Source organism: Vipera berus (genome assembly GCF_964194415.1).
Source record: "Vipera berus genome assembly, chromosome: 1".
Taxonomy (NCBI): Eukaryota; Metazoa; Chordata; class Lepidosauria; order Squamata; family Viperidae; genus Vipera; species Vipera berus.
This window is the reverse complement of record NC_138202.1, coordinates 127,251,643-127,277,867: the sequence shown is the minus strand read 5'-3', so window position 1 is coordinate 127,277,867 and position 26,225 is coordinate 127,251,643. Positions and strand designations below refer to the sequence as shown.

General features: G+C 39.6%; 1 protein-coding gene across 1 annotated transcript in view; it reads left to right on the top strand.

Annotated features, from left to right (window-relative positions):
- CNTNAP5 (contactin associated protein family member 5) overlaps positions 1-26,225 on the top strand; it is a gene marked incomplete at both ends in the record, with an annotated part of 429,095 nt that overhangs the window by 98,867 nt on the left and 304,003 nt on the right. Inside the window, one exon of the mRNA XM_081335453.1 lies at positions 13,760-13,953. Coding sequence (XP_081191579.1) covers positions 13,760-13,953 — 194 coding nt within the window. The remainder of the gene's footprint in view (positions 1-13,759; positions 13,954-26,225) is intronic.

The window sequence follows — 26,225 nt, the reverse complement described above, 5'->3', positions numbered from 1 at the left end:
CTCCCTCTTCCCATCCCTCTGTCTAGTGATGTAGAAAATGGGCCTTCTCTTAGAACATGACTGCGTTGTACCCTTGCGACCTCTGACCCGGCACAGATCCCGTTGGGCTCCATGGTTCTCTGCGGAGCTCCGGGAGATGAAGCGTCGGAGACGAGGTCTAGAGAGCGGTTGGAGGTCCAGCCGATCCGAATCTGACCGATTGCAGTTAAGAACCTTTATAAGGTCTTATCTTGCGGCGATAAGGACAGCGAAGTCTAACTACTTTGCTGCCCTTATCGCGTCCACAGATAATCGCCCGGCCGCCCTGTTTAGGGTAACTCGCTCCCTCCTTAATCAGGAGGTGAGGGAGGATCCCTTATGGGGACGAGCCGAGGAGTTTAGTCATCATCTGGCAGACAAAATCGCTCAGATCCGGACCGGTCTGGACTCTGACTGGGCAGAGTCTGATGTGGAGGAATCGGACGGTCTTGAGCATGTTATCTGGACTGAGTTCGATCCTGTTTCCCCTGATGATGTGGACAGGATCATGGGGAGGCTGAGCACCACCACCTGTTTGTTGGATCCATGCCCCTCCTGGCTAGCTTATGCGGCCCGGGAGGGGACACGAGGCTGGTTCCACGCAGTAATAACTGCTTCTTTGAAGGAGGGTGTCTTCCCTGCCGCCTTGAAGGAGGCGGTGGTGAGACCCCTCCTCAAGAAGCCTGCCCTGGACCCGGCTGTTTTAAATAACTATCGTCCAGTCTCCAACCTTCGCTTTTTGGCGAAGGTTGTTGAGAGTGTGGTGGCGCATCAGCTTCCTCTGTTCCTGGAGGAAACTGATTATCTGGACCCGTACCAATCGGGTTTCAGGCCCGGATACAGCACGGAGACGACATTGGTCACACTGGTGAATGATCTCTGGAGGGCTCGGGACAGGGGTTGCTCCTCTGTCCTGGTCCTATTAGATCTCTCAGCGGCTTTTGATACCATTGACCATGGTATCCTACTGCGGCGTCTCAGGGGGTTGGGAGTGGGAGGCACCATTTTACGGTGGTTCTCCTCCTATCTCCTGGGCCGTTCGCAGTCGGTGTTGACGGGAGGGCAGAGATCCGCCCCGAGGCCTCTCATTTGTGGAGTTCCTCAGGGGTCGGTTCTCTCGCCCCTCCTGTTCAACATCTATATGAAGCCGCTGGGTGAGATCATTCGTGGTTTCGGGGTGGGGTATCATCAGTACGCTGATAATACCCAACTTTTTCTTTCCACCCCGAACCAACCCAGCGATGCCCTCGCCGTGATGTCCCAGTGCCTGGAGGCGGTCCAGGTCTGGATGGGGAGAAACAGGCTTCGTCTCAATCCCGCCAAGACTGAGTGGCTGTGCATATCGGCATCTCGGGTCAACCAGACTATTCCATCTCTAACGATGGGGGGTGAGGTGTTACCCCCTGTTGATAGGGCTCGCAACTTGGGCGTCCTCCTGGATTCACGACTCAATTTTGAAGACCATATAGGAGCCGTGACCAGGGGGGCTTTTGCCCAGGTTCGTCTGGTACGCCTGTTGCGACCCTATCTGGACCGAGATGCCCTACGCACAGTCACTCATGCACTCGTGACCTCCCGTTTAGACTACTGCAACGCTCTCTACATGGGGCTGCCCTTGAGGACCACTCGGAGGCTTCAGCTGGTGCAGAATGCGGCCACGCGAGTTGTGATGGGGGTCTCCCGATACTCCCATGTAACACCTCTACTCCGCGAGCTGCATTGGCTTCCGGCTGCCCTCCGGGTGAGATTCAAGTTGCTGGTGATGACCTATAAAGCCCTACATGGCTTGGGTCCGGGATATCTGAGGGAACACCTGCTGCCGACATCAAGTTCCCTTCGTCCAGTGCGCTCCCACAGGGAGGGTCTTCTCAGGGTGCCACCGGTAAGAGATTGCCGGCGGACGACACCCAGGGATAGGGCCTTCTCAGTGGGTGCGCCTGCCCTTTGGAACCAGCTGCCAGTGGAGCTGAGGACTGCCCCCGACCTCCGTTCATTCCGCCGGGACCTGAAGACCTGGCTCTTCGAGCTCTCTGGCCCAGTCTGAGGATTAATCTTATTTTAACTGGGGTTTTATTTATACAGGGACAAATATAATTTTTTAAACTTGTTTTTAACTTTTGTATCTTGGTTTTTAATTACCCTGTAAACCGCCCTGAGTCCTTCGGGAAAGGGCGGTATATAAATGTAATAAAATAAATAAATAAATAAACATTACAACATCCTGAAATACATATCTAAAATATGACAGAATTAGCAGTGATGGGAAAATTTACATGTTTGATTAGGGAAAAAGACAACAACTACATTTCTCAGTGACTGGAAACCCTTTATAAATTTTTGCTGAAAATGAAAAAAAAATCAACTTTATGGGTGTGTTGATTTTTTTTGCATTTTTACTTTGAAGAAAAAAATCTTCAATAAATGCTATTTTTTAAAAAAAAAAAACAACTCCTGAAATACATATTTATATAAAATGCTTGAATTGGATAAATGATACGGATGTGAGCAAATGCATGCCTCCCCCCCACACAAATATCAGAAATTTGTTCCAGATTGGCTACTATTTTGGTGATTATCAAGATTCATTGGTCTCCTGAGGAATCATTTGGTGGTATCTGGCAACTGGAATGACAACCTGAGCTCCAGGGCAATATTTTGAGTGGTGACTGTGAGCTTGTCCAGTTGCACAACAAAACAGCTTCTCTTAGCCAACATCAGCTGTATTTAATCCAAAATCAGGCTGCTCCAAGATTCATGTTATGCTACGTGCATTCATTTCCAACTGGCACATGTGTGAAAGCAATGATCCAGAATGTGGATTGATCACCATACTTAGTCAGTTGTCATTTATGTTGAGTGAATATGCAATGTCTAGTCACAAACTGGAAACTGTTTTGGAAGCTCAGTTGTTTTTAATGATACCCAAAATATTTGTTGTAGACATTTCAGATATATTAGGAATCAAAGCCTTTCAGACATCATAACAAGAGACCAGAATACCTTTATATTTAGTTGGAGACAGCAAATACAAATGGTTATCATACTAGAAAGAAATATTAATTACAATAAGAAAAGCAAGATCATTTTTGCTGGTTTTAATTATGAAGAAATTTAGCTTATCACATCTGAAAGATTATAGCTTCCATTATTAACAAGTTTCCTGCTACAGAAGAAAAAGATTGTAAGACTAAATAGCTCTTGGTTTAGTTGGAATGTTTTTATGTGCAGTGTTATGGTCTTAGGCATAAATGGTTGAAATCCAGTTTCTCATGAATTCAAAACTAGGTAGCTTCTTGATTCAAAAACAATATGCTATTAAATATCTACTCTCTATTACATTCAGTGAAAAGATCAATTGCCTTAATGAGATTAAGTTTTCTTGTGATGGTCTGGGTGGCTATAGGTAGAGGCTACCTGATGTTACAGATGGGAACAGTTAGAGAAGGAGATTGATTAGTAGCTATATCAATTGCCTCTCAATTGTAGTTCCCAACTGTAATGCAATCATGTTTTTATTATTTAGTTATTAACTGGAGTTTTTTGCCATGCATTGGCAAGATTCTCTGAATGATTAAAAAAAGAAAATAGTTATACTATAATTCTATAACATAGTTGAAATACGAATGTAACTACAAAAATTCACAAAAAATCATAAATTCACAAAAATGAATTTATTCAGAAAGGGTACTTACATTTAGAAATTCAAAATTGCAAGCAAAAAGAGGCCTCTGTAGCCATGCGACTTGGATTCAGTTACTGCTATAGGTGGCTATTTTAACTCTGTGACTTGCCTAGGCCGGGTTACCAATTAAATTTCCTGAAGCCAGAAGGTTTTTGGGTTTTTTTGTCCCTGGTCACATGGCCAAACAAGAGCTGAGCTGACAGCACCAGTTTGCTTTTGCTTTTTTGGTGTTGCCTGGAGAATCTGCTGCTGCCTGGGCTTGAGGACTGCTTCTGCAAGTATTTTAAATATTTTTGTTACTCTATAGTAACTTTGGGAACTGCTCTGCTTTTTAAGTACTGTACTTTGCACACTTTACTACTTGATAAGATAGAAAAATGTGGGTTAGATAGCATCACCACCAGATGGATTCGTAGCTGGCTGACAGGCCGTACTCAGCATGTGAACCTCAATGGAACTGCATCTACACGGAGAGGAGTGTGTAGTGGGGGTGCCCCAGGGCTCTGTTCTGGGCCCAGTGCTCTTCAACATCCTCATTAACGATTTGGATGAGGGGATAGATGGGGAACTCATCAAATTTGCAGATGACACCAAGCTGGCAGGAATAGCCAATACTCTAGAAGATAGGCTTAAAATACAGGAGGATCTGGACAGATTCAAACACTGGGTGCTATCTAACAAAATGAAATTCAATGGTGAAAAAAGTAAGGTTCTACATTTAGACAGGAAAAATCAAATGCACAGGTATAGTATAGGTGGTACCTTACTCAATAGTAGTAACTGTGAAAGGGATCTCGGAGTCCTAGTGGACAATCACTTAAATATGAGCCAGCAGTGTGCTGCAGCTGCCAAAAAAGCCAACATAGTGCTAGGCTGCATTAAGAGAGGGATAGAATCAAGATCACATGAAGTACTATTACCACTTTACAATGCCTTGGTAAGGCCACACCTGGAATACTGCATCCAGTTTTGGTCACCACGATGTAAAAAATATGTCGAGACTCTAGAAAGAGTACAGAGAAGATCAACAAAGATGATTGGGGGACTGGAGGCTAAAACATATAGGGAACGGTTGCTGGAATTGGGTATGTGTAGTTTAATGAAGAGAAGGGTGAGGGGTGACATGATAGCAGTGTTCCAATAGCTCAGGGGCTGCCACAAAGAAGAGGGAGCCAAGCTCTTCTCCAAAGCACCTGAAAGCAGGACAAGAAGCAACGGATGGACAGTACAATCGGTTATAGATTTGATGGAAATTATAACTCAGTATGGTAAGGTTTCTGGGTTTAAGGTGAATAGTAATAAGACTAAGATATTATCTAAGAATATATCTATGAGTGAAAGGGAAATGTTAATTAAATTAAACAGGTTTTGAAATAGTAAAAAGGTTAAGTATTTGGGAGTGTATATTGCAGCTTCAAATGTAAAATTATATAAGAATAACTATGAAACAGTATGGTTGAAGATACAAAGGGATTTAAATAATTGGAAAAAATTACAATTATCTTTACTGGGAAGAATCGCAGTTGTTAAAATGAATGTTCTGCCGAAGTTTCTCTTTTTGTTTCAAATGATACCTATATTGAAAAAGGATGCCAACCTTGATGAATGGCAGAAGGGTATTAATAAATTTATTTGGGCGGGGAAAAACCAAGAGTTAAATTTAAGATTTTACAAGATGCTAGGGAAAGAGGGGGACTCAAGGCGCTGAATTTGAAACTGTATTATGATGCGGTGGTCTTGACATGGGTTAGCAATTGGCTTAATTTAACTAATAAGAGAATACTTCACCTTGAGGGTTGGGATTTGGTATATGGATGGCATGCATATTTGCTTTATGATAAAAAGGTGGATAGGGCTTTTAAATCTCATATTCTTAGAAGTGCCTTGTTACGTGTCTGGAAAAAGTATTATTATAAGTTAAATTATAAAATACCGATTTGGGGAATTCCTGGACACGCGATAGAAGTTGTATCTATGGGAGTGAGTTTGGATATCGTTTCCTATAAGGAATTATTTAGATTGGAAGGGAATGATTGGCAACTTAAATTATTAGATGAGTTAAGACAAGAAAACATAAGTTACTCTTGGTTTCAATATACCCAATTGAAAGCTAGGTGGAAGTTGGATCAGAAGGTTGGCATCACAATTACAGATGAAAAATTAGTAAAACAAATTAGAGATTTAAATTGTGCACATATAAAGAGGATATATAATGTTTTAATTGAATTGGATTCGGAAACGGAATTAGTTAAAGATTGTATGATAAAGTGGGCACAAAATATCCAGGAACCAATTCCCTTGGATTCTTGGGAGGTAATTTGGGTTAAAAATGTTAAATTTACTCAGGCTCAAAATTTAAGAGAAAATTTTTATAAAATGTTTTATAGATGGCATCTGGATCCCAAAAAGTTGTCTAACATGTATCCTAACTTACAGTTTAAATGCTGGAGATGTGGTAGTTTAGAAGCCACCTATTTTCATATGTGGTGGACTTGCAGAAATATAAAAGCTTTTTGGGTTAAAATTTGGTGGAACATTCAAAAGATTTTTAAGAGAAAGATAAAGTTCTCTCCGCAATTGTTTTTATTGGGCATTGTTGTAGATTGTGATGTTAAAGAAACCAATTTGATGTTGAATTTGATAACAGCAGCATGGTTACTGGTGGGACAATACTGGAAGAAGGATAGTTTGCCTACCATAGAAGAATGGGTGTTTAAAGTATCGAATCTTGCAGAAATGTCTAAGATTTCTGCTTATTTGAAGGATCATTCACAAGAAAGATATATTTCAGTTTGGAGGAGATGGATAGATTATATTCAGAATAAATATGGGACTAAAAAGTTCCATTTAGCTTATGAGTAGATTTTAGTGGGATATTGTTATTGGTACTTGGTTTGTAGTTATGTTAAAGGGGAGTTAAAGCACATTATAAATTTGGTTTATTTTATATTATGGATAATTTTTAGTTAGAACATGATTATTATATCTATAACCCTGTATTTAGCTCTGGGAAGCAGGGGGGGGGAAGGGGGGTGGTTTGGGGTGGGTGGGTTTTGGGTATATGTATTGAAAAAAATTTTTTTTGTAAAACTCTTTAATAAAAAAAGAAAGAAAATAAGACGAAAAGAAGCAACGGATGGAAACTAGTCAAGGAGAGAAGCAACCTAGAACTAAGGAGAAACTTCCTGAGAGTTAGAACAACTAACCAGTGGAACAACCTGCCTCCAGAAGTGGTGAATGCTCCAACAATGGAAGTTTTTAAGAAGAGACTGGCCAGCCATTTGTCTGAAATGGTATAGGGTTTCCTGCCTGAGCAGGGGGTTGGACTGGATGACCTCCAAGGTCCCTTCCAACCTACTACTACTACTACTACTACTATTATTATTATTATTATTATTATTATTATTATTATTATTATTATTATTATTAATATTATTAGACTATTGTGATTGTAAATATAGTACTTTGCAAAGATAGCTTGTTTGCATTTTCCTTGAAACTGCTTTAGAGATGCTAGCCAGGATCTACACAAAACATTCTATAACATTGTGTTTCGTTGCATTTATTTTGGAGATTAGTGTTTGTAGGCTTTAAATTTAAATTGCCCCCAGAAGATGTGGGGGCACTAGAAGCTTTTAAGAAGAGACTGGATAGGCATTTATCAGAAATACTCTGTTGAAAGAGCAGTGGGTTAGACTAGATGACCTCAAGATCCCTTCCATCTCTGTTACTGTTGCAAGCCGAGAGTTCTGTAAATCCCTCCCCCATCTCCCTCTGGGTGCCTGTCTGGACACTTCAAGCTAATTAGTGGAAAGTTTTTTTTTTAAAGCACTTGGGGTGGGCAACTGAAGACGCTTCAGCTAAGTATGGTAGCAGTTGCTTTTAAAAAAGCAACTGCACCATGGCTCTAAGCCCTGCTTGGAGGCAATTTAGTTCCTGAGCTGGGCACTGAAAACAGCTGATGGGCAACCGGCTAGAAAGCCTCTCAGTTCAATTAACGTGGCAGTGATCCATTAATAAATCGAAGGAAATCGTAAGTCTGATCTTCATTCATTTAACAACCCATTTGATTCAATTAATGAATTTGATTTTTAAAAAATGTTAAATTGAGTCTGATTCATTTGACAATTTTTTTGACTTACAGTCTAATGGGCAGGTACCATTAGGCTCATAACTTGAGGACTACCTGTATCTCATATAGTAGGCTTTAAGGATTAAGGTTGTGCTTAAAAGTTTGCTTTTGGTGACTCAGTGTAGTGTTTCCAAATAGCTGAGTAATGGAATTTAATAAAGCAAACTCTTTTGTGGGTAGGTGTCATAGATCTATCCCGGATCCCCCTCCAGATGCCAGATCAGAGGAGGAGGGTGAATTTCAGTCTGAAAAAGAAAGTGTGGAGATGAGTATTGGTCAGGATTGGGTCTCAGAGAATGCTAGCCTGATGGAGCAGCCTCAGCTGGGTCCATCAGACCAGTGACAGACTGAGGTTGAGAGAAGTGAGTCACAGCTGCCACAATTTGGCCAGGAGGCTCCAGGCAAGGACCGGAGTAGCTGCTGCCTGTTAGTAATGAGAAAGAGATGGAGTCCACACCACCTCCTAATCCAAGGACACACAGAGCAGAGAGGAGACAGGCATAATAATGGTCAGCTAGACTACTTGTGAGAAAGCAACCTCACCTTTCATGAAGGGCTACACTAGTGTTGCCTACTTAACCCCACCCTGAGGATTTGAGTGTTGCTGGAGCAATGTACCAAGTTCTGTGTCTTGTGTGCTTGTCCTATGTTTACTTGGCCTATTTGACTCCTGGAATGCTTTCCTGGACTTCGTGTGTGCCCTTTGGACTCAGTTACTCAGCGATTCTTGCTGAGCTTGGAATCCAAACCTGCACAACGGGTGCTTTCTGAGAACCTGTTTGGGGGGCGGGGTTGAATAAACATTTGCAGAACTCTTGCCATACATGTGTGGGGGGGACCGGGGCAGCATAGTAGGATATTGTAATGCAGGGGTGTGCAACTATGGTTCCTTTATGACAGGAGTGTCAAACTTGCAACATCATGTGATGTGTCATGACATATTGTGACTTTTTTCCATTCTTGGCAATGGGGTCGGCACGGTTTCTGCATGACACATCCGGCCTACTGGCTGGCAGTTTGACACTGCTGCTTTATGACCTCTGGACTTGCCAGAATTTGTGAGCCAGCGTGGCATGACTGGCTCAGGAACTCTAAGAGTTTTAGTCCACAGGTCATAAAGGGACCATAGTTGCACACCCCTGCTTTAATGTACAGAAGAAGCCTCTAGTATAGGCATATCCATCCCCCCAAAAATCATCCAAACATCCATTCATGTATATACACACACCCGTATATGGTTTACACTAAGTAACTTCATGTTCTAATATAGTTCCCTCTTTAAAAAACCACATCATCATTAAAAATGGACAGCGCTCAGACCACACAAAACATCCAACTTGTGGTGAGCATTGAACATGAATCTCTGGCAGAATTTGTGTTTTTGTGCCTTGCCTCTACTTTACTAAGGAAAGGAAAAAGATATTGGCATGTTTATATTGTAAATAAGTACTGTAGTTTTGTAGGAGATTTGAGAATATTGCAGACAACAGAAATGGGGAATCTAAGCAGAACAATAAAACCAAACAGAATTGATGAACAGCTATTAATAAGGGAATCAAGTAATTGAAATATGTCTTTTGTGTAATGTTCAGTCTGGGCTTTGAACCTGTTCCTACCTTATTGCTGCTACATGCTATAGTTAATGTTGTAGTAATAAACTTTCCTGGGCCTCAACAACTGGCATATGCTCTCTGGAGTTTATATATCACAAGGGAATGCTGAAACATATGGCAAGAAAGAAAGTATAGCATTCTTTGAGCAAGCCAAAAAAATTCAGCAAATATTTTTGTGAGAGATTCCCTGCATCTCTCAGGGAGAGAAAATTCAATAAAATACTTGTGAGGAAAAGAAAAAAAAATAAAAACTTGCCTTTAGTTCTTTCTATAGTAATTGAGCAAGACAACAAGAAGATTGTAGTGTGTGTGTGTGTGTATATGTGTGTGTGTGTGTATATGACGGATGAGATTTCGTCGAAACGTTGCCCTGATACCTCCAATTCTACGTGAGAAAAAACCCGAATGACCAAAGATCTATATACATATATATATATAATTCTCTCATTTATCTATTTTACTTTGAAAACTCTTACAACACTTAGCATTTTATCTTTTTCTACAATTTGAGCATTTTAGACAGTGGTGGGATTCAAATATGTGAACAACCGGTTCTTTGTGTGGATGCTGCTTCCGGAAATCTGTTCTGGGCCTGGGCAACAAAAAATTAGCTACTGGTTCTGCTGAAGTAGTGCGAACCAGCTGAATCCTACCACTGACTTTAGAGTGCACCCCCTCTTATATCTATTTATTTTTTAAAAAAGAAAGTTGTAAGTAACTTTGTAAAGAAATGCAAATTGCTTATGTGCTATTAAGTTGAGGGAGGAGCATGGTGGCTTATGTGGTTAGAGTGCAGAAAGCTTATGTTTGAGACCTGAGTGCTGCCGTGGGGTGGGGTGAGCTCCCATCCTTCTCTCCAGCTCTTGTGGGGGACATGAAAGGAGCCCCTAACTTGGCATCCCCAAGACAATGGTGATGTCACCGGCTAATCCTTTCAACCCGGAAGTGCTTCAGTGCCTCTGGAATGAGTGCAATGTGATTAAGTTGATGTCAGTGCTTAGAAACTACATAGCTAGAATTTGGCTAGGTGAAACTATCCCTAACTTGATCTTTCTGATCTTCCAGAGGTGCATCCATTGATTCTGTAATTCAAACTTATGCTTCTTCAATCTTCAACGTTTCCTTCCGTAGTGTGTCACAGGGAAAGCCATTGCCTGCACAATTCTGATATTTGTAGGTATAGACACATCACAGTATCTGAATCTCTCTTTTCAAAGGCCTGCATTGCTACTCTACCAAGAACTTCAGTGGGTTATGGAATACTTCTTGACTGCTGGCTCCTTTTCTATTGATAGTTCATCCTAACAGGTAGAAACTGTTCACCACTTCAGTGTCCTCATTGTCACTTCTAAGGCTGGGGTCTGTCTGATCTGCACTGGACCTTCCTAAACATTATTTTGCTTGCAGATGAAATCAAAGATATTGTATTATACCTTGCACTCTCTCTTAAGTCTTGTCTTTTTGAGATTGCTATTGTAGATTGCTGGTCACTATTGTAAATCTGTTGGCCACTATGTCATGCTCCAGATTTATTAGTATAAGCTGATCATAACCTTAATGATCATTTTTCTGTTCCTTGCCATGATTTTGCAAATATTCCAACAATTCTTGTAGTATTCTGATCTGATAATGACAAGAGTATACATCTAATTTTGGTTCTCTTACTAAATATCTTATAAGGTAGTTGAATGTTGAAATCTCTATTGTATAAAATTTCACTATAATCCTTCCACTTTTGATCTTCTTTGGATTTACTGCTATCTGTTCCTATGGTGAAATAAAAGCTTATGCCTTTCACTAAAATTTATTAGTCAGAAAAGATGCTATCAGATTACTGTTTGTTTGTTTTTGATACTATAGACCAGGGGTGTCAAACTGCCTGTCTGTGGACTGGATCCGTCATGCTGAAACCACACCCACCCCAGTTCCGGTAATGCGAAAAAAGTCATGATATCATGTCACGTGACATTGCGAGTTTGACACCCCTGCTATAGACTAATTGGTCAATATTTTATTACAGTCACAAACCAGAGTTAAAGCTATAGATTAACATGGCTCCCCTCCTATGATATCTGTTCATTGGCATCCATCAGCATACCAATTTGAGGTTGGAATGTCTTGAGTTCTGACATCATTTGGAAGACTTATTTTTCCATATCTGTTTTTATCTTTGATGTCTTTATAGATTTTGTTGTAATACTGTTTTTTGTCTCTTTTAACAATTCTCTGAAATTGAGAATTGAGTTGGTATATGATCAAGATCACATTGTGGAAACTAATTGGCCTTTTTCTTTCACTTTAGTTTAATTTGAAACTTGGGTATGAACAATTTGTGATCTGTTCTACAGTTAGTCCTCAGCTACATCTTTGCTCTTATAACTGAGTTCTTACAACTCCTTTTATCAATAATATCATAGATAGCTTGGTTTCTATGAAGTCCATCTATTTAGGCATCATTTGATTGTGAAGACTATGTTAGTAAGAAAGAAAACCTTGGATTGGTGAAAATTTGATAAGCCCTTCTTTTGCTTCACCACTAAGCCAGTGGTGGCGAACGTATGGCACTCAGAGCCCTCTATGTGGGCCCACACGCCATTGCCCTGGCCCCGCTTCCCCCCATGCCCCCTCCTCACCAGTAGCTCCCCTGGAGGAGAGTCATCCCTGAGCGTGGCCTGCGCAGAGCAGCACACCCAAGGACATGGTAGCCGGGCAGCAGGGACAAGACTCCATCCTCATGCCCCATTGTGCACAGTTGATGTTGCACGGTGCAGGTGGAAGGCGTGGCCACCATGGCGCTGCTGGGTCGCCTGGGCGATCTGCGGCAGGCCATGGAGGTGGTGAGTGGCCCTGTGGGTGGGGGGTGGGTGAAACGGGGATGGGATGGGGCAGAGCGGGCAGGATGGGGGCTGAGGTGGGTTTTGGGCACTCAGTCTTTAAAAGGTTCGCCATTACTGTCCTAAGCCATACAGTCTACCATGTTTTCCTCCTTAATATTTCTCACTTTGACATTCTAATCTCTAACCACAAGTAGTATGTCTTGCTTGCTTGTTCTTTCAATTCCAAACTTAACACACTGGAGACTGTGTTTTATAAAAATATACTGTATATTCTAAAGTAAAGTCCCAAATCTAAATGCTGGAAGCTTTACATAAGAAAAAAATAGTAAATTCTCTCAATTTCCAATCTTAAATTCAGTTCATTCCATGTCATTGGTATTTTGGGATTTTTTTTAAAAATATATATATAAAATATATGTACATGTGTCATGAGGAGATATATGTGCATGTACATATGTCTGTATGTATACTGTATACTTGTATAAAGCAGAGTTTTATGTTACTTTCATAAGTGTATGCGTTTCTGTACCCTCTGCATTCATAAACGTACACACAAACACATATACTGTAGAATACTGTAATTTCTTATTGTGGAACTGCATCCAATTTTGAGTAGTACTGAGTTTCACTTGTTTTCCTCATGCCTGATCTAGATTGCAAACAGAATCTAGCTGTCCGTATCTGGTAAACAAGATTCCTCAGCACTTATTTTATTTATTTATTTATTTATTTTAATTCCATTTATATCCCGCCCTTCTCCGAAGACTCAGGGCGGCTTACAAGCTTAGCAGTAGTAGCCTTCATTCTATGTATATGCCTGCTTATTAGGGCTTTCACACACACCCCCAAGCGGCATTATTACAAAGTCAGCTTAATTGCCCCCAACAATCTGGGTCCTCATTTTACCTACCTCGGAAGGATGGAAGGCTGAGTCAACCTTGAGCCTGGTGGGACTCGAACCTGCACTAATTGCAGGCAGCTGGTGTTACTTAAGGAGGCATTAGCCCAGGATAACAAGAAAAAAAAAGCATTAAGAGAGAGAGCTAACATACACAGACTGCACACACACAAACATCAGTGATATTTGGGACTGGATGTATCTGTAGAAACAAGGTGAGAAGTGATTATGAATTTTCCTGCTAGAGTGGGCCTTTTATGGCAAGCCTCTATGGCAGTAGTGGGATTCAAATATATGAACAACTGGTTCTCTGTGTGGATTCCGCTTCTGGAAGTCCATTCTGGGCCTGGGCAACAAAAAATTAGCTACCGGTTCTGCCAAACTGGTGTGAACCAGCTGAATCCCACCACTGCTCCATGGCCTATATGAGGATATGTTTCTGAGAAATGGAAATCAGGAAAAAGGGAAGAACTTTCTGGCTAATAGTACATTCTTCAGAACATTTTACTAGCAGACGTAGCATTCATAAAAAGTAGGTGGAGGAATAGAAGAATCATTCTGGGTTATCTTTTCTTTCAGGTGCTGGTGGCTGGTCCCCTTTGGATTCCACCAAGGATCAATGGCTCCAAGTTGATTTGGGAAACAGAGTAGAGATTACAGGTATTGCTACTCAGGGAAGATATGGAAGCTCAGACTGGACCACAAGCTACAGTCTAATGTTCAGTGATACGGGTCACAACTGGAAGCAGTACAGACAGGAGGACGTCATCTGGGTAAGTGGCCTTCTCTACCTAATTTCAGTTTTCCATCTTCAGAATTCCATCATATAAATACTATTAAAGTTATCATTGTGACTTTTCTTTCTATGTGATCTACCTACATAGAAAATATAAGTTTCTATAGCAATACCATTGTGAATGAGGACTGAAATTTTAAAGAGATTTGTCTAAAGCTTATGGCTATGGAAATAAGATGTAAAATAACACATATTTTATATGAGAAATTTGGATAATCAGTATATATGTTGGAAGAAAAGTCTTCATCATGGTTCCATCCAAGCCGGGGATAAACAACATGGCGAATGCTTTAGGAAGAAGGTTACAGTTTATTGCAGAGGAAAGCCAGACAGAAAGATGGAACCAGCAGAAAAGGACTGAGCACATGAGGGGAGTGGGTTTTTATAACCCTTGGACTCTACTGTTTGGTTATTTCCTGTTTCAGGCTTTGTATTTCCTGTGTCACGTATTCTGATCTGAGTCTAGGTGTGCCTTTCTGGTATTCTTGATGGTTGTGGGTCAATCCTATTATAGGTTATATCCTGCTTTTCTGGGGCTGGAGTATGTAGAAGTTAGAGCTTTCTCTTCCTAAGCTTCTAGCTCCAATCTTCTTGATGGTTTACATTTGCATGTCTATAGAACTGGTTTTCTGCTGGAACTATTAAGAAAACTGGGCATGCTTTCTTGGTTCTACAATATCTTTTTAGGAAATATATTTTCCTGCCCTTTTAATATTTCCTTTTCTGGGGAGCTGACTTCCCTCATATACACACCTCAAAGTGCACTGCACTATAGATTTGGTAATTTTTATAGATAATATTAAGCCGGTTTGTTTAACTCTTTTTTTCTTAATCTAGCAATAGTGGCCCAGTTCACATATAATGTAAAGAATTTGGACATCATGTGCAAAACCAAAGAAGCCCATATTATACTTTAATGTTGTAAATGAACCTGGTGATAGTTTTGTAAACCCCACATGACTTTATGTGACATATTATGCATTATGGGAGTGCTTGAGTAGTCCACTTCATTGTGAGGTGAAAATGAATCAGTTGAATTCTACTCTGTACCTGTGATAGGTGGGTTACTGCACCACTGGATCTGTTGTGGGCATTTGTAGATCAAGAAATGTACATAAGTGCTTCAGTTTTATTAATTTGTACCTTACCACTCTTTAGCAACTTTGTTCCAAGAAATTATGTTATACAATAGTTAAAAATGAACCAGAATCTCTTCGCCAACATTAATATTTCATCAATGACATTATTCAGTGTGTTATTTTCTCAATTCTGCTGAGGTCTAAAAATTAATGTAGGAATAAATAATGCTTGTCTCTCTGCTTTGATGCAGTTGTGAGGATTATAGAGAACATGTGAAATATTAAGAACATTCTCAACAGATGCTGTGTAAATAAAATTATTAGAATTCCTTTTCCCATTCTCTTCAGAACACTCATGATTTAAATACAGACTTTCAAACCATTTTTTCCCCAACACGGTTCAATTCTACTAATAACTGACACGATCAATAGAGCAGTGGTAATGTGAATTCTATGAATTAATTAAATGGGAATTATGCTGGAATTCTATTACTTAATTATATTAACTCATGGTATAATTTAGGTAAACAGTTTCTGTATGTTATTTGTCTTAATATCCATAGGTCAATTTTTAGTATTTGTACTAAGTAGAACATATTTTATCAATGAAAAGCCTGCACAAGGCTTCAAATGAAAAGAGAAAGAAAAAGATGCATAAATTGTGATTCCCCCCCCTGAAAGGTGCACATTTAGTAGGCAGATTTTTCCAAGGCATTGGGAGGGGGGGCAGAATTTTTCCCATTTCTTTTTTCAATTTTGAAAAGTGAAAAATGTGACCAGATACATTGTGAAGAGTGAGGCTACGAGTCATTTTTTACTCCTGGAGATCCCCTAGAGCAGTGATGGCGAACCTTTTAGAGACCGAGTGCCCAAACTGCAACCGAAAACCCACTTATGTATTGTCGGGTGCCAGGTGGGTGTGGCCCATTGGGGGTGTGGCCAATTGGGTGGGCGTGGCTGCAGTGGCAATGGCAGACTGGGTGGGACTAAAAAGTTCAATCAATCAATTCCAACTTTGCGAGATTTTTTTTCCCCTGCGAAAAGTTGAAATTGATTGATTAATTGAACTTTTTTTTTTGCACACAGTAGCGGATGCCTAAAGCAAAAAGGGTTTATAAAACCCAGCAGAAGGCCTAGGACTATGGCGATGGTGTGCATGCCCACAGAAAGGGCTGTGCGTGCCACCTGTGGCACCCGTGCCATAGGTTCGCCATCACGGCCCTAGAGTCTAGTCCCTGAAAATTTCTTTGCAAAGGTTTTTGGAAGTGGTTTGCCCTTGTGGGCTTCTTAGGGCTGAGAGAGAGTGGCTGGCCCAAAGTCACTCAGCTGAGTTCATGCCTAAGGCTGGACTAGAAGTCACAGTCTTGATTTCTAGCCTGCTGCCTTAATTACAACACCAAACTGGCTTTTTTTTAACAGGGAAAGTATTTTCCTTTAACTAAAGCAACTGTAGTTTGCTTACCACAGAGAATGCATATATTTTAGTAGATGGTTTAATTTCACAATATGGAAATTGTATCACCATAATTCATTGCTTGATGCACAATGTTGGCAGTAATGGGTTTGGAGTTCTAAAGCTAAATAAAAGGGTGGAGTGGGGGCTTCATTCCCATCTGCCAAGGAATCTGCATTTCAAATGATAAGAGAAGTGTGAGGTGCCAAGATAAATTTTAAACCTGTGTATTAATCCAGGAGGTATTTGATTGGTGTCATAGATATGCAGATCAAGTAAAGGTTTTCCCATCTCTATCATCTACCTCATTGCAGAGAAAAATCTACAGCGAAGAGTTCAATCTGTTGGCTGGTTCATGCAAATGAATACACCAGCATTTTCATGTGAATGAACCAGCAGCATTCACCAGGCAATATTCCCATCTAGCTTCTAAGGAGATGAAAGGCAATTACCCAAGTTATACATTCCAAGGTGAAACTGGTTCTTTCAGCTTATTCAAATAAGGATGACAAAACATCAGCTTTGTCTTGAATGCATTGCCTTCCAAAGCTTCATGATCTAAGCATTTGCTTTGATACTCATCTCAAAATCCAAAGATGGCTAAACAGTTTAAGCTAAAGGTATATATAGTGTACAAACTCAGTTTTAAATGTTGATATTATCACTCAATTTCTGGGCAAGAGTGCCAGTTATTAAATATACATGGACTCTGACATTTCCAGAATTCAGGAAAAAACAAACTAAATCTTATCATCATTATTGTTTCTTTGCATTTTTAAAAGTATAGATTGGCAGATGCTTAACATATTGACTGAGTTTGCGAAATCCAAGTGACCCAGCCTTCACTTCTAATATCAATTGCCTCTCCTTATGTAGTACTAGCACATGACATATGTTGGCTGAGTTTGTGAGATGGTAGCATTTACTTTAGTCTGTGCAACTAGTGCAGGGGTGTCAATCTGCTGGCCTGCAGGGCAGATGTGTCATGCTGAAACCGTGCCCACCCCAGCTCCAGCAATGGGGAAAAAGTCGCGATACATAGCAATACGTCACTTGATGTTACAAGTTTGACACCCCTGAACTAGTGCAGAGGAAACCAAGAAGCTGACGGTTCTTTCACCATTTCCTACCATGCTCCCTTTGGAGAGGGAATAATCACAAGTCCAAATTCAGAAGGTGGTTGACTCTCTTTTGCTGAGACATTTTAAACAGTTTTGTTATATACTGGGTTCGTTGCTTGATTGACGAGACGAGGAGAGTGAGTTCAGCAATTGCAGGAACTGAACTGGGAAACAGGGCTGCGAATGCAGCTATTTATACCCTGGCCTCTAGGTGGCGGCCAATAGGCTCTAGAGGTCAGCAATGGCAGCGCTGGAGATGGGTTGTCTGAGGAACTGGGACCTGTTAGCCAGCTTCCCTGCTTAAACAACCTTTCAGCAATTAACCCCATGTGATACTCTTAGTAAGACAAAAACACAATACATTACAAGTTGCTTGTATAATTGTGTTATATTCAGGGCTTTTTTTCTCATAGAACACTCAGAACGGCATTCCAGCACCTTTTTTTTGCATACACACAAAAAAAGCTTTTGTACAAGTTGTGCTACTCCCCCTATTGGAAATTCTGCTGAGCACGCCAAAAGACCCGGCCAGCAAACTTTGCACAGGCAAGTTGCCTGCAGTGAAGGAGAGTTGGCAGGAACTTTGCACCCCTCCCTGCTGCCCAACTACACCATCTCAAGTAGGTAAGTGAGGACAAGGAGTGGGAGGTGGGTTCTGGGGAGTCCATGTAGACTCCTTCCTTTTGCTCACCCGTGTCAGCCAGGCTGGTGGCCTACTCGGTGCTGAACCTGCGTCCCCGCTACCGCCTCATCCCATGCACCGACATGGCCACCCTGGAGCGCCTGGCCCTCAACACGATACACACTTCCACTGTGTTCTGTTCCCTCACCTTTGTAGAAATGTGTGACCGCTGATTCCTGAGTGCTGGGGGAAAAAAGAGGAATCCCTAACCTTGCATGGCTAAATGTCAATTTCAAACTTAGCATCCAGCCCGCAGTAATATCAAACTGCTGCGCTGTCAGAGCATGGCCTCGGCACCCTCTCGGAGTCCATAATGGAGGCTGCTGCCATGAATTCCAACGAGGAGGCCATTGCTATAGCAATCCCAAGCGCGCCGGTTCTTTCCTGGAATCATTTTCCTTTTCCGCACCCTCTCCCGTGAGGGGCCTTGACTTGGAAAGGCAGCCCCGCACTCGTGTCAAATAAAAAGCGAGAAATAGATGCCTCTGCTTTCCCCCCAAAAGCAGGCATACCACTTGAAGCAGAAAAGGAGAAGAGAGGGAAATATTTGAATACCTTTTTCTTTGGTTGCGCTGTGCCCTGTTTGCAACTCTGCTACTTACTGAGAGAAAGTTGGTGAAATTGCTTCCCGGGGGCACAAAAGGAAGAAAGATTGCTGAGAAGTCCACTTACCTGTATACTGGCATTGTGAAGATTCTGGATTTCCCTCTCAGCCTTCCTATCCTAGGAAGATCCAGCAGAGATTGATCAAAAAGTTCATCTCGGGTCTGAATTCCCATGCAGTGAAAAGGAGAGGGCTTGCAACTTCTGGTTGTAGTTATCCATGTTTCTGCACACTGAGATAATCAGCCACTTGTACAAATACAGAGCCTATCATGCTTATGGATTACTGATTCACATTTCCCATGGATTGTCTTCTGTCCATGGGAGGGAAACTTGATAGATTCTAAATTTCATAATTTTAGTTATTCCTTTGGCAGGGTATATATGAGAACAAGCTGCAAAGATCTTTAAAAACATGTTTCTCACACATATTTTTGAATCATAAATATTAAATCTTTGTTCTTTTCAATGATTCATACTAATGCTTTAGAAATATAATTTCCAGTTTTAGCTACAGTAAGCAAGGAAATTACACTAAAGCTAAATTTAACATTACTTGTTAAACATATTTACTATATTTCAGAATTAGTATTCTTTCAGTCACAATCTTATTCCTATTCAATTTAGCCGATTTTAAAATGCGATGTAAAATCATAAGGACATAAAAAGAAAACAGAAGAAACAGCTACAAATTAACTCAATAGTTCTATGCTTAGAAACATTTCACATACACACAAACAGTGGGAAATGAGCTTCTGGGCTGGTTCAAATTTTTTATACATTCCAAAAATTATGTCATGAGTGATATATTTATAGATATATAATTGAGAGTACAATTGGCAGTGCAGACATGCCAAATGCTTCTAAAGTGAGAACCAAAATACATATATGCACATTTTTTTCTCCCCTAAATTTTCAGGTAATGTATCTGTTATGTATAAATATAAAAGCATGATAGGCTCTGTATTTGTATAAGTGGCCGATTATCTCAGTGTGCAGAAATGTGGATAACTACAACCAGAAGTTGCAAGCCCTCTCCTTTTCACTGCATGGGAATTCAGACCCGAGATGAACTTTTTGGTCAATCTCTGCTGGATCTTCCTAGGATAGGAAGGCTGAGAGGGAAATCCAGAATCTTCACAATGCCAGTATACAGGTAAGTGCACTTCTCGGCAATCATTCCTCCTTCTGTGCCTCCCGGAAGCGATTTCACCAACTTTCTCTCAGTAAGTAGCAGAGTTGCAAACAGGGCACAGCGCAATCAAAGAGTATAAGCCAATTAAGAAATAAATAAACATATAAATAAAATTATATAAATAAAAGATTAACAAGATGAGAGTTCTGGCACCTTTTTTTTTTTTAAAAAAAAGCACTGGTTATATTTAAGACTTTAAGTAACCTAGTTACTCTTTCTCTATGTTTGTAATCAGGCTAAAAGCAACCATCACAAGATTGCACAATAGACTCTAGGGTAATTTAAAATCACTGCACAACATACACAGTTTTGGGACAGGGTCATCGGTACTGTGCTCAGACTTTAAACATTTCTTCTCCTTATCAACATTCCCAAGGTATCTAGTTACATTTGTAATTGCTGGTAGATATAAGCAGTTTAAATGCTGTGAGGCAAACAATGAAATCTTTGCGGGAGGAGGGGGAAGGAGATAATAAAATACGATACAATACTTTTTAAATTAGAGTAAAAAGACCAAGCAAAATTAAACCTTCAGGTGATTCTACAACACTGTGTGATTCCTGATTTCTATTACTGCTCACCATGGGAATAGATAGCTTACAGATAACTGCAGTTTCTCTTAATGCTGACAAAAGTAGAAAAAGCTTCTTATGGGGAACAGAATTATAGAATGCAAACTCTGAGAAAGTAATGAAAGTCATAATACTCCCCCTCCATTTTGATTTTAGTATCTTCCAACTGCGTATGAACAGATGAGGCCAGTGTAAAAAACAATACACCACATGCTCCTCTAAATGGTAATAGTGCTGCAGAAAGGGAAAGGGCAAACAACACCAGCTTTATTCCCAGTATTTTTAAAAAAGTGAAATATGCCCAGATCACTCCAGAAGCTATCAAGAAACCATACGTTAGAAACAATGTAGAGAGGGAGAGAACAAAGGAAAACAGCTCATTTCCAAAATATTGTAATATACTACATGCACACCACTATAACAAAGTCCAGGTCTTGATGCAGACTGGGGTTTTACTTGTAATTGTCGTTTACAACTTGCCATTTACTTGTTTACTTTTTATACTTGTTGTTGTAGCTTCTTCCTTTATAAGATGTTCTACTTAACCTCATCACTGAAAACTTCAATGGAAATTCCCATAAGCCAGGAGTTGGTTATGTTACCTGTGAGTAACAAGTAAATGGGCATTTTATACATCCAAAGTATACATCCAAAGAGTGAGAAAATTAATAAAGGCAAAAATGGTGGAAACACCATCAAAGTCACCAATGTTTGGACCATACCTGTGATATGATATACTGCTAAAATTATTAAATGGATACAAGATGAACTGGACAACAACAACAACAAAACCAACAACAAACTAATGACTATTTATTATGCATTATATCCCCATATAATGGGGATATTATATGGGGATATGATAGATTATACTTGCCTGGAAGAAATGGAGCCAAAGGTTTTCTTCAAATCATACAAACTGTCAAAGAAGAAAAACATGCACTGGCTGATTATGTAAAAGACAGCTGAGAAAAAGAATCAGTGCAAGTTAAAAGCTGGAACTTACTAAATGTACAGGAAACAACAAGTAAACATTGAAATAATGTGATAACAACACAAACAGAAGAAAAAGCATGACATGGTCAATTTCTACAAAATATTGAGAGGAAAATGGGTAAAGATAAAACCTGGTAATGACTCACAACATTAAAAAAAAGAATGGAAGGCTTGATTTTGGCTGCATGAGAACCAGTTATTTGAACTAATGTAATAAATGCCAGAATTGAAAAATCATCAAATAATCCAAAGTGCAGGTGTACAAAAAAGCCGAAGAAACTATAGAAAATATACACTTATCCAAGAAAATGGACAATTTGATTATAAGCAGCAATATAACACAGCTGCAAAAATGCTTCACTGAAACATCTGTAAAAATTACCAATAAAAAATTAATGGGAACATACAGTATAGTACAGTTGAAAAAATAATCGAAAATGAGCAGGTTAAAATATTTTGGAATTGCTAAATACAGAATAAAGTATTGGTTCATAACACACCAGTTTTAACCATGATTGAAAAGATGGAAGTATGGATAGTTGATGTGGCAATACCAGGAGATTGTAGAATAGAAGACAAAGAATTGGAGAAGATCAGAAAATATCAAGATCTAAAAAAATAGAGATTGAAAGATTATGGCATAAACAATCTACAGTGGTTCTAGTGGTTATCAGCATACTGGGTGTCATGCCAAATAATTTTTTATGGCCCTTAGAAAATCTGTTCATTGACAGAATTTCCATCTGTCAATTACAAAAGGCCACACTGCAACTGGTAACAGGGCCATTTGCTGACCGATCTGCATTGCCATATGTAAAAGGTGATGTCTGCACATTATAATTGAGGAGGAAACTGATTATAATGTGTGCACTACAATCTGATGTGTAGTATCTACCCCACAATAACAGAAAACAGTAATGAGAAAACCAGGTTAGTTTTTCACAAGTTGAAATCAGATCTATCTTTGTATATTTATTCAGCTTGCATTTATAATGTTGGTAAATTCTGCGGCTGGGTTGCCAGATGAAATAGTTTAGCCATTTAAACTGATTTTCCAAATCTACTTGTAGTTAAATGTCTGTTGCAAAAAGGACGCTTTAGTTTACAGCACTCCAGGCTTATAATTATTTTTTCAATATGGGTGTTAACTGTGCATGAATTTGCTGAGTATTGACTCGAAATCAGCAACAGTCTTGCTATTTCAATCAGTACACCATCTTATTTTCTCTTTCAGTAATTAACTAAAATCAGAAGGTTCATTACCTGGGTTTTCTCAGCAGGAGAAGCTCTTTGATGTACAAATTCTAAAGACATGTTTAAAGACCTTCTGTCACTTATTTTTTTTTCAGAACCACCAAAGTATGTGTGGTTTGTGGCAATACTTTTAATCTTTAAGAATTTTTCTCCAGAATTTAAGATTTTGCATTGCTTCAAGGAAACCATGAACTAATATAATTCTTATTTTCTATATCAGTGCACACACCTATCTTTAATTATTATTTGTCACTATTTAGCTAATTGGCCAAGGCAGACAAGCTGCAACCAATTCTTCTCAGGTATCTGACTATATAAAAAATATATCTGAGAATATAAATGTATCTTGAGTATATAAGAAATGTAGAGTTGATAATTTGTGTTCCATGACTTTTAATATAGATTTATGGAACTATGGCAATTTTAAATATGAAAACCTACCTGCTTATGACAAATTGTTTCAGATAAAGGTTTTAGTGGCATGTAGAGCCATTTTTAATTGTCAGAGTTCAAATTATACAGGAGGACAAAAACATGTAGGTCAGGGGTGTCAAACTCAATTTCATTGAGGGCCGCATCAGCATTGTGGTTGCCCTCAAGGGGCCGGGTGGGTATGGCCAGGGTGGGCGTGGCCTACTGGGTGGGTGTGGCTAGAGTGCATATGGCCTACTGGGTGGGCATGGCCAGCTCTACATCGTTCGCATCAAGGGTGCCTATGGGGGCCTGGACAGGAGTGGGACAGATCTGAGGGTCTCTGGCAGGAGGAGGGTCTCTGGGCCAGGGCCAAGGCAGTGGGGGCCGTTCCCTCACTGTTTCCAGGATGGCTTCGCGGGCCACATGAACCCACTTCGCGGGCCGGATCTGGCCCCTGGGCCTTGTGTTTGACATGTCTGATGTAGGTATTCGCCTATGAGAAAAAATAATAATCCTTTTAAATTAAAAGACAATATATTTATGGAAACTAAAGAAAAGAGACCTGAAAGAAGCCATAAGATTTCAGGTTTTGTAGAATTCTTCAGTAAATTAAATGGTGCAAAAGAGCTGCAGGGGATACCCTTAAAATAATAGGCTAGATGTACAACTACGAGGTTTTCAGTTTAGAAACAGGCCAACACAGAAACAGACTAAATAACATTAGTTCTTTAAGTAAGTGCTGAAGGTAATACAGGGGTAGCCAGTATGGTACCATTAGTTTCACTAGGACCACAAATACTTTCCTTAGTACTCACCCAGTTCCTTTCCCCCTGATTTATTTTTGTTAAAGAACATAAGGCTTCACAGTAACTTTGCACAACCAGTTAGGTTAACAAAGAAAGTTGTTGAAGGACATCAGAAACTTCATGACTGAACATAAATTTGAGATAAGCTTAGTAGCTTATCTAAACTTCAGAATAGTTTAAATATAATTTTGAGTAACCTTGCTGAAGATTGGATTAAACGGTGTAAGTTCACGTTTAGTAATACAGTGGGGTCCTTTTTATTTCAGTGTTTTTAAGTTTTGTGGAGCAAATGACCATTTACAGATGAATTAAATGGAACAGATACAACAGAGTATACATAGTAATCTTTACAAGGAGAAATTCAGAACAGGGAGGCATCATTAATTGATGCTTATACAAACAAAGTACAATAATCAAGCAGATAAATGCATAGAAGGGATGAGCTTCCCTATTTAAAACCAGGTATCCACAAGAAGGGAGTAAAAAAAAAAAATCAAGTCCTGTACTAAAAAAAGAGCAAGGCTTTCAGTCAGATGCTTATGGATGTTCTCTCTTGACTCTTTCCCTGCTTTGAAGTCATATTGAAACAGCTGCATACAGATACTGTCTTTTTAAATGGAAATGTTGGAAGAATTTTATCTCTTTCAATTTGTTTCTTGCACAGGTCAAAAGCCAGATGTCATAGTTCAGACTTCAAAAGGTTTATTATGCACACAAGGCAGAAGCATTGAGCACAACATTCTTTTATAGATATAAACAAATAATGTGTGCAATGACTAACACTAAATTTCTCATGTTTGACTTTCTTAATAAGGTTTAGTTTGATTTCCCACTTTCTAATTGGTGCCACTTATCTTTTGCCAGAAGCATAAGCATTCTCCTCAGTTTTTCTCTCTTTTTATGTGACTCTTACTTCTCTATAATGACACTATCTTCTAAAATGGTGCTACTTTAGCTTTTTAATAATTACTTTCCAACAGTATATAGGTCATCTAAAGATAGCCACAAAAGTTTCTCTTTCTCTCTTTTCTCCAAATGAAACTAGTTAATTTCTCTGCTACCATTTTAATTTAGATTGAATTGAGTATGGTGTTAATTATCCTTGTAATCTCATGCAAGAATGAATCAATAGAAATGAAATGAAACCTTTGTTTCATATGCCTTCATTTTCATATGTTCCTCTGATGAAGTTGAGAGGACACTATACATAAAATACTTATTTTTGTTTTCCACAATATCTATAGCTTCTCAGGATGCCTGAGCTAGAAACAGAGATTAAAATTAATGGTTTATTGAAATAAATTAGAATAGCTGTGCCTGTGTCATCTAACTCAGACTACAGTGAATGTAGCACAAATGTTTTCCATTATGCACCCTTGTACCCACAATCATATGGCCATTGATGCTAAAGGGGTTAGAAAGAGGTCCACCCTCATGTATTCTTATAACTAATGGATATTGGAGCCTCAGAGCCAGATGAATATTGGTTATTCATGCACTACAAGACTCCTAGTGTCACTGCAATTTTATTGGAAAGTAGGAAAACACCCTGGAAGAAGAGAGTGACAAATTACTTCTGCAATATTGACAAGAAAATGGCATAGATGTATCTATAAAATCAGCTCGACTATATGTCTTCATGAAGTCATCAGGAATAAAGCCCAAGTTAATGATTTCACTTGGTTTTGTTATACCGGGTTGCATGCTTGAGTTTTTAATTTCTTTTCGTTAGTAATTGATTCATGTTTACTTTTCCTTTAAGTTTCAAAAGGTTTCTTCTTATTTTTTACATGCAATTTATTAACCAGATCCTACCACGTTTGATCAATGTCTTGAGCTACTACCAGCAGTAAAGATGGAGATTTCAGAGCTATCAAGAGGCATGGCAAGGCAAACTCAGACTGCTTATTTGGTTCAAATAAGGGTATTCTCTTGTTTATTTGTGTCTACTAGCTCAGATCAGTGTCTTGGTTGTTTCACATCCTATGAACCTTCCTCTGATGTGAACTGGGAACAGATCTTTTCTGATTGTGGTGTGGACATTCTGGAATTCCTGATCAGAGTCAAAATACAC